We start from the raw sequence: 9,765 nt of genomic DNA on the forward strand, positions 1-9,765 counted from the left end.
TATTAGTTAGGTTTAGGTTCAGGAAATGGAAATGGTAACAGCGGCCCAAAAATGGTAAGTTTTTCTTTTCAAAGAAAAAGGAACGCAAAAGTTTTGCGAAATCCTTATCTTTCGGCTTTTTAAAGAAGATAGGCCATTACGAAAACAAGGTATAACAGTCGACTTTCCTATCAGGATTTTACAACCTGAATACCAAGGGACCATTATTAGAAGAGAGCATAATAAGTAAATGCCGACACCATCTTTGACCTTTTGGATGGTCGGCGACGCCATAAACTCGATAATCAGCACCGCGGAGTCAAGAAATTCAACTAAATAGAATCCTAAAACAATCTTATTCGAGCACACACGGGACCCACAGCAATGAAATTCACACAAGCGGCAATCATCCGAGCAGAGAATGGAGAAGGGAAATATACTTGAAATTGTTTTTTTCCGAATGAGAAAGCCTTTGGCAAACTCCTTGCAAATCTGTTTTTGCCGGGCACAATAGACATATCTGCTCAGTTACAACATAAGGAACCCCCAATCTTCCTCAAAGCCTACCCGGCCTGACAGCTTTAATTGAATGATCTGATCCCGAAGCAAGCTTTCTACTTAAATTGCTATGACTGGCCAACTAATGATAGGACTACCTATCTTGATGCTTTGAATCTGTATTCAGAGCTTTTTTCCAACTACCGGGACTACTAATTTCAAGTACAAAGCTCTCCTATGAATATGCTACTGCTCGTACTTTCTACCTGAATCCGAGCATTGAAGCAAGCTCTTTATCGCGCCATAACCGAGTCTCTCCTTGCAGCTCTGACCAATCCACCCGTCATTGCAAATAACTGCTCCTTACTCTTTGATTGTATGTCCATTTTTGCTTGATGTCTGGCTCACCGGATCTGGTACATGAAAAAGTCATTCCTTTTCGCTTTCCTTCAACCACTCAGTATACTTTTTTACTGGAAGAGTCAAGCGAAAGCAATTAGTTTAGAAGGAATAGGAAGACCTAGGAGGCTTACGTCCTCATTTCACTCTTTTTGCTCCTGCGAGACATGACTCAACTACTTTTTATAATTGACAGGGTAGCCCGGAGGTCAGATGAAGGGTCTTCCCCATAAAGATAGATTAGTACTTGGAAGGTTCACATGAAGGAAGGGCTGAAACAAGGCAAAAACTATTCAATGGGGTAAATAAATATGAGCAATCCGTGAGAATAGCAAACCCCTATCTCTTAAAAAGAAGAAGATAGATAGGTCCACGAGTTGAGACAGAGAAGTTCTAACTAATCAAGTAGGAGTTTACCCACGAGAGTCAGAGGCTGCATCATCAAAGGGGTATAGAAATAATTCAGAAGCACTATGGCCTGAAGCGAAGGGTAGGAACGAACGGAATCAATGTGTTCCAATTTATCTGGAGTAAGGACAACGGCTGAGAAGGGACAAAAAATAGCCTAGACAAAAGGTAGGACCAGATCATGCGAAGAGCTCTTCACCCTATTGACTAGGAATCTTGATCAGAAACCACCAGGCCATGTCTCCCGATAAAAGATGATCCCCACAATGGATGTCAGGCCTTGGCTTTATAAAATCTGATTGGATCCACACTAGAGGATAAGAATACAGATACGCTGACTAAGAAGATCTTCAAATTGTATTACCTGAAAACATGAGTTATTCAAAGGAATACCTGAAGAATAGAATAGAATAAACACATGGCACAGCTGGGTGCTAGAATAGTAGTTGATAGAAGTTCTAGTCACTGAAAAAAATAACCATTGCTTAACTTAATTAGATCGTAGAAGATAAGCAAGTGGGTTCGGGCAGTTAGTCCTATTTGAAGGTAAGAAGTTCGGGTAGTAAGGGCTAGGTTTATATAGGGGCTATATTTTTGATAAACATATGGTCTTACTCATTTCTCATCAAGGAATGGAGATTGGGTTGGTGTTTGGAAGGGGGATTCAGTAAACTGACCTTGGCCAGCAAGCAGAAAAAGGACTGACGTCTTGGGGCACGCTAGCGCGCGTACTCTTCTTCTGTGAGACTCCATCCAAATCCACCACTCACTTGTTGGTTGGTGTTCCATTCTGTTATCTTAGACTATGCTGCCTTCTTCAATTCCATTCTTTGTCTCCCTAGTCGAAGTCTTCTTGATGGCCCAACCCAACATGCATTTTAGAGTGCCGTGCCAGGGCGATAGGCGCTCCGCCAGTCACGCATGATTGCCAGACCCTTTCTTGGCTATGTAAATGTACGGCCGAAATAAGTGCAAGATCCTCAACAAAATGGATTGAGGTGGGCTTTGGATTTTTCATAATTTTTTTCTATCTTTTCATCAAGTTCTTGTTTGATCTGCCGCTATTATCACAATATCCCTCCTTTTAGGGTTAATGCTATCAATGGTGAATCGATCATTTGCTATCCTTTTTTTAGAAGAGCTTTTTTGAATGGAAGAAAAGTAATGAAACCCACGATGGCTACTGAATAACCTCCTTTGATTTTTTTATAATAAACCCTTTGACCTTTTTCTTCGTTCGCCAAATCTTCTTCAGTTCTATCCAAGCTCAGTTTTGTCTAAATCTTTGTGGAAGAAGAAGCGGTTCGCTAGCCGCTACATCCAGGGATCCCACAAAATCATTAAACCTGGCGGCTGCTCGCTCTTTGATCAGTGATTCACCGGCCACTAGATCGATGAAGAATCTCTCAAAAATCCGCTTTTTGATCAGTGATTCACCAGCCACTACATTCTTGGATCTCACCTTATTCTCAAACCTGGTGGCTCGCTTGATTGGCAGTCCTGTAAGCTCATCTTGCATACAAATTTTGGGGGTACCAGGGCCTGCATCCACCAAGAACATTTCTTCCCTTAAGCGTAAGCGTAAAACTGAAGATTGTGAGGCGGTTCCACTACATAATAAGAAACTAGAATTAGATCTTGGAAATGATTGACTCCAATAGATGCTCGTCATAAGCTTTTTTTTCCCTCCTATTCCTATTGATCAGAAGTATCTAGCAGCGCCACGCCAGAGTGACTTCCGAAGCGCTATGGACGGGACGAAATCCGGCAGCCAGCTGCTGGCTCTAAATAACCAGCCCATCAAGAAGCTAAATTCTTCCATAACATAACATAACGGGGCGGGGTTGCGCGCGAGCCGAGTGACATAGGTGCACAAGAGTACTTCGCGCCACAACCATCTCTTTTCATAGGTTCTACGGACCGATGCCTCCTGCTTCATCTGGTAAAAAAGAGTCATAGATATGCCTATAATTAGAAGGAAGATTCGCCATAAAAATCTTCCTCGTGTATCGTCTGTAGCGGAACTATGAACATGAGCTAGCAATCCGGACCGTATTGAAAAGGTTCCTAAGACACAGCATGGAAGAGTCAAAATATTCAGAAGCAAGGTCCAAGAATGAAGAAGGGGTAGAATTACTGAATGAATACGAGCCGTGGCTAATACCCGAGGCATAAAAGACCCATTTTCTATGGGATCCCGAAACCACTAGCCACCCCGACCTAATTCATGATGAGCCCACCAACTTCCTGGCGAGATGCCTACGGTTAAAAACAACCGACATGTCAAGATCCAAATTCGAATTGGTTCCTGGTCCTGGTCAGAGACCACCGTGTTCGCGACGGCGGTCCAACAAAGAGGCAAAGTAGTGGTGTCTTCCTTTCCATTACGAACGACATGCTTCGCCTGCTCCCTCCTCGTGTCCATTAGCGCTCCTGTCCAGAGCGAAGAGAAGGCGAAAAAGCACCGCCGAAGCTGCATGAGCAGGCTTCTATTGCTATGCAACAATAGAGCAGGCGCGCCGCCCACAAAATGTTTGAATGATCGGGTAACGAGCGAGCTTCTTATATGGGATCTGACGCATCCAGTAGAGCGAAGCAGCATTCCATTCTTTTCGGCAGCATCCTTCCGCATTGGCGGCGAGTGGAGTGCCACAATCCCATTCATCATTTTTGATCTACATAACCCAAAGCCCATAACACTGGCGACATCTCCGGCATAAATGCAAGGAGGATGTATAGCTCATATAGGATCTTGTGGAACTGGATTTGATTCTGCAAGCGGTTCGGTACGAACGAAGAAATTTCGAACAAAAGGATCGGAACTCGCTGATAGGAAAGGAGAGAAAAACAAAGCAATGCCAAGAGCTCCATCAATCTGTTGTTCATCGATAGACGAAGCTCTCTCTTTTTCATCTCGTGCCAGATGTAACAAAAGATTAGTCCTTTTTCCTTCTCGCGAACCACGGGAGCGCCCAGCGCCCAGAAGAGCAAAGCTCATTTTCAAAATAGGGTCAAGCGGAGCATTAAAAAGGGCTGGCCCGTTAAAAGGACGCTTACTTTGCGAACGAAGTTCAGAATCAACACGAGTTCTCCGAACGAAGGGAGTGTACAACTGGGGCACAGCCCAACTTTTTTGTTGGAGAGATAGAATGGAGTTCTTCACGAAGTTTGAGACAAAGGAAAAAATCGAAGTTTCTCTATAGCCTCTTCGTTTTGAGACATTATGGATTTGGGGTCGACCCCGGTAACAAAAAAGGAATCCATAAAAACTTGGGATCCAACACCATGATAAAATACTACCCCTCATGATTAGACCATCTCCTTGAGATTTGATAAAAAAAGGTGCATTAGCGGTTAATACGTTGTAATTAGATAAGTTATTTGGAATATGACGGAACGAAAGACCAAGGAAAGGAAGAAGAATGCACCAAAATGCAAGTGCTGCACCAAACGTTGGTGGTTGTTTTTTGTTGTAAGTGAATGCAACGAAAAGACCCTGAAATAACGAATAATGAGAAAATTCATTTATAGACATTTCGTGCTCATTTCCAAATTTATGCTTAGTTATTCCCATCATCCGGTAACCACAGTATGATCCCAATCTCCTTTTAGTAATAGATCTTTTTGATATGTCTCAGTCTCAGTGGCAAGGAAGAGAAAATGCATCGAGTCGTTTATCAAGAAAGTGGACGAGCATGGCGGTCCCTATATCTCTGAGGGGTGTACCACTTTTTTTTTCAAGTCAGCTTAAGAGGTTCAAAATATAAAGTCACTCTCCTTATTCTTGGCTAGTGGAATGGAAGCAAGACTTTTTCCTATCCACTTTGCCGAGGGGAGAGAACTCAAAGATAACTCAAGCTAGACAGAAAGGTGCAAAAGTCCACAATTTCTTAAGGATCATGTAAGCAAGTAAGTTAAGATTGTCATTTAGCTTCAATTTCTTCAGTCTCACAAGCGGGTCCGCATGCAACAAAAGAAATTGTATTTTCCTACTACTCCGACCTTGCCCTGAAAGGATAAGGAAATTGGATAAGAGCGAGAGCTAGACTGACTGTTGGTCCGATGCTAGTGGAGGATTCAGACTGAGGACCCCCTGTGGCGGCTACTCATAAGAAGATGAAGGATTGAAAGAGGACTGATCACCCCTCTGATTTGTGATCTTTTAATAGAAAGAAAAAGCCTTCTCTCAGACTTAAAGGTGAATGAAAGTGGGATTTTTTTCTCTCCCCTAAGCTAGCAGCAAGTCAAGTAATCTGAGAATGCTGCCCCCAATCCGTAGTTGAGGACGAACTCAACTCATAAGCTTTTTTTTGAACCAAGCACCTGTTGTAGAAATGGAAAACCACCCACTAGCAGAGGCTGGAACAACCCATAGAAGTGTAGGGGCTGCTTCAACCAGGCGTACCCGTATCCATTGATTTACCTCCTCTAGAGAGTTTGAACTTTCTGACAAATAGGTTATAGTTACACTCCTTAACTCCTTATTCGCGAGATATAAAAGCTAGCTAGTAAGAAGTCCCTTCTTTTCTGGGAGGGTGAGAACTTGAAAGACTGGCAGAGAAAAGGAAGAAAAGCGGCTAATGCTATCTAAATGATTATTTCAAAGTTTACCAAGTTCGATCGTTCACGAGACAGGGGACTCTTTTAAATAAGACAGTGTATGGCTGCGAATAAGTCTATTTGGCAAGTCATAGAGAAGGACTGGATATAAGCTATTCCCCTGTTCTTCATTGGATCCTTTTAGTTTAATATTACTTTTTGGAAGCAATCTCATAATAATATGTATTAGGGACAACATTTAGGATAGCAAAAGCATTTTTGGAGCAAGAGGGATTACCTTCCAGATTCTTTTGTGATACCCTCTCTGTCGCCTTCTCCTGGACGGTCAGCCCAGTGTCCTGAATCCTTGAGCTCTTCCTCATGGCTTTGACTGGTGACTTACATTTCATCTTATTTGCAGCTCTCTAGGTCCTTGGATATGATGTCTTCTGCCACTCTCCTTGGTGGCTATTCTCCACCATCTCAGTCCCCTCTGAGGTTAGCTGAATCTGATCAGTGGCTGTCTCTGCCTAATCCACCAAGTGTGTACAAGACAAGATCTTTGTCTGTCACAAGTTCTCCTGCTGTTGCAAGTTGATCAGACTAGAATTTGATCCTGTGCAGATAATCTTGAGCAGTCTGGGATCCTTTCTTGATCGTTTGGATCTGAATACGCAGCTCAATTATTTGAGCATTTGTCATACAGCCAAGACTTCCGGGTTTTTTCCAGGTTTTCTCCGTTTTCTACGAAGGTTTGCTGCTTCGTCTGCACCAGTGAATTATTCTATTTTCCCCTTTGGTTCAGTCTGTGGGGAAATCATAATTCACCATTGAATCCTGTGGATTAGCTCCCTTACATAATAATATTTCACTGTATCAGCTACGAGGGGAAAATCTAAAAGACAGAGGATACAGAGTGAGAGAAAGAGTGTGAGACTTGCGCCGCTCTCCATTTCGAGGGGATTTCAACGATTCTGGGGTGATTGAACTATTTCTTTACCTGTTCAATTTCTAACGAATCAAGATATCCTCTTGTTCCGATATAAATAGTAGCTATCTGCTCTTCCACTAGGAGAGGATTTGCCTGGGATTGTTTAAGCCATTCCCTTAATCGTCGACCCCTTGCCAATTGATTCTGACTTGTTTTATCGAGAGCAGAGGTGAATAATAGGCTTGTCACTCTGCGAATTGAGCTAGTTCCAATTTGGATTTGCCAGCTACTTGTTTCATGGCTTTAATTTGAGCCGCGGATCCTACTCTGGAAACTGAAATACCCACATTAATAGCGGGTCGAATTCCGGCATGGAATAGATCCGCAAATAAGAATATTTGTCCATCTATAATGGAGATTACATTAGTAGGAATATAGGCGGAAACGTCTCTAGATTGAGTCTCAACTATTGGTAAAGCGGTCATACTTCCTTCGCCTAAAAGAGAATTTAATTTCGCGGCTCTTCCTAAAAGGCGTGAATGCAAATAAAAAACATCCCCTGGATAAGCCTCATGGCCGGGAGGTCTTCTTACTAGAAGGGAAATTTGGCGATAAGCTTGTGCCTGTTTGGAGAGATCATCATAAATTATTAAAGTATGCCGTTCACGGTACATAAAATACTCAGCCAGGGCTGCTCCTGTATAAGGAGCGAGGTATTGTAATGTAGCAGGTGAATCCGCCATTTCAGCTACTACAATAGTGTATTCCATGCCCCCCTCCTCATGGAAAGTAGTTACTACTTGAGCTACGGAGGATGCTCTTTGACCGATAGCTACATAAACACATATTACACCTTGCCCTTTTTGATTGAGAATTGTATCTGTGGCTACTGCTGTTTTGCCAGTCTGCCTGTCCCCAATAATGAACTCTCGCTGACCGCGCCCTATAGGGATCATCGAATCGATAGCAATAAGCCCTGTTTGAAGAGGTTCGTATACGGAACGCCTGGAAATTCTACTTGGAGCAGGAGATTCAATTAAGCGAGCTTCGGAAGCTATAATTTCGCCTCTCCCATCAATAGGTTTAGCCAGAGCATTTATAACATGACCCAAGTTATATACGCTCATGGGTATCTGAGCAATTCTTCCTGTTGCTTTTACAAAAATTCCCTCTTGATGCTAAACCATAGCTCTAACTGAGTAAAATTCCACAATTTCTAAGAATGATATGCTTTTTTGCATTTTCCACTGTGAAAGCTTCTCTCGATCCCTCCCTAGTCCTTTCTTTCCTGGGCACATGCTTACCTGGTTGACCGCCCACATTCATTCATTGTTCATCCTATTGTGGAATCGAACCACAGAGCTAGCGCAATTGGAACTTAGAGTCCCATGCGTGAAACTAAAGAGGATTTTCAGTCCTCTGCTCTACCAGCCAAAACCTAGAAGGACACTTCACACCCAATTTGACACAGCTAGACTGGAAACACTGCTTGTCAAGAGCACAAACCCCAATATAGAATACTTTTTTGAGTATGTTGGTAAGGTCTAGTCATCCGCTTCTGTGCTTGCACTTCTGCATAACTAGGGGTGCAAGTCCAGTACAACGTACTTTCATAATTGAATCAAAAGCGTCGATACATGAAAAATCTCTATATACGATATTTATGACATAGAATGTTGTTCTTTCAACATGATTCCTCAACAATTTTGTCATTGTAACTGACTCTCCGTTCTCTCCGTTCCACTTTGGTTTTCGACTAATAATTACCATGATGAATTTCTCTTACTGCTTGGTTCCGCATTGGATTTTGGAAACTTTTGTTTAGAAAGTGGTGTCACGACCGTGGGGATCAAATGGATGGTTCAGGAAAGTCTAGTGAAGCGGCACAATCTAATCATATAGATGACCATAGTGGTATGGTTCCATAGAAAACTACCGGAGGCCATTGCCGCCACCGAAATGGTTTCCATGCTCCGTTGGATGATTTGACGATATCGTAGTATCAAGCTAGAACGGTTTCAATTTGTAGGACGGGAAAGAAACCTCATCCGTTGGTGCACACTAACCGATAAAGCTCAACCCTCTCTCGAACTAAGCTATTTCCGCTTTTTCAAACAAAAAGTTCGAGTAGTTCAGTGAAAAAATGGTCAAGCTTTCTTCCATCCTTCCTAGCTCCTCGAGCTTGCACCCGCTCGGCGCCTTTTTCATTGTTCGTTCTAAGGTGGATTCGAACCACTCTCTCCGTCTGGATTTCGAGTCCAAAAGGCCCGGCGAAAGAGGATTTTCAGTCCTATGCCCACTGCCAGCCAGAACGGGATTTTTCCACTTCACACCCACACAATCGGGATTTGATGAAATAGCTACTTTTTCTTATTTGATTTGGATACTGTCAATCTACTGTCCATCTTTCTCTTTAGTTTTCTCCTTTCTTTCTCCTCGACCTATCTCCATTGGATGGACTTACGAAAGAATAATATCTAATCTCCCCATCGCGGTTAGGATCCCATGAACCAGGAGCGCCAGCACCGGTTCCTCGATCTTCCTACTGGAGGCATGGTCATGGCTTTCATTCATTCATTTCATTCTTTGTTCTGTTGTGGAATTGAACCACTCAAAGGATTTAGAGTCCTTTTACCAACCAGTCAGAACCAATATTTCTCTGTTATATTCTATTTTTTCTTTGTCAGCTAGCACAATTTGGATTTCGAGTCCAATGCGCTAACGCTTTCTTTAGTTTTCTTGCTCTTTCTCTGGGCTTTGACCATGTCTCCCGAACAATTTCAGTACATATGGCACAAGACGGTTCCACACATATATCGAGGTGGAATGGGATCGGGTGTTTTCATGTCTCACCGTAGTGCCCGGTTTGTCTTGATTGGTGATTGATAAACAAGAAGGAAAATGGAAGAGTAGAAAATCTACATGTTTATACCATTGAGGTCCTTAGTTTAGTCAAGTAGGCGAGGGCATTTCCATCGCAAAGGATTCAATCCAGCCACAGGTTCCCCTAC

The 9,765-nt window shown here is 42.7% G+C and overlaps 1 protein-coding gene and 2 pseudogenes across 1 annotated transcript; 1 reads left to right on the top strand and 2 right to left on the bottom strand.

Moving 5' to 3' along the window:
• Positions 1–3,092: 3,092 nt before the first annotated feature.
• On the bottom strand, positions 3,093–3,669 carry LOC119321324 (annotated as a pseudogene).
• Positions 3,670–3,988: 319 nt separating this feature from the next.
• On the top strand, positions 3,989–6,421 carry LOC119321325. The gene is made up of 2 exons (XM_037595055.1): positions 3,989–4,304; positions 6,245–6,421. Exons 1-2 carry the CDS (start codon positions 4,005–4,007, stop codon positions 6,419–6,421), a joined length of 477 nt encoding a protein of 158 aa, XP_037450952.1. The 5' UTR covers positions 3,989–4,004.
• A 390-nt stretch (positions 6,422–6,811) lies between these two features.
• Positions 6,812–8,076, bottom strand: LOC119321326 (annotated as a pseudogene).
• Between the last annotated feature and the right edge of the window lie 1,689 nt (positions 8,077–9,765).

Source organism: Triticum dicoccoides, chromosome 6B (genome assembly GCF_002162155.2).
Source record: "Triticum dicoccoides isolate Atlit2015 ecotype Zavitan chromosome 6B, WEW_v2.0, whole genome shotgun sequence".
Taxonomy (NCBI): domain Eukaryota; kingdom Viridiplantae; phylum Streptophyta; class Magnoliopsida; order Poales; family Poaceae; genus Triticum; species Triticum dicoccoides.

Bases quoted from the DNA above. Each gene is read 5' to 3' on its own strand.
- LOC119321325 (XM_037595055.1), top strand. From the start codon at position 4,005: ATGCAAGGAGGATGTATAGCTCATATAGGATCTTGTGGAACTGGATTT. The intron at 4,305-6,244 runs GCATTAAAAAGG...TCTTATTTGCAG, and splicing joins TCAAAATAGGGTCAAGCGGA to CTCTCTAGGTCCTTGGATAT.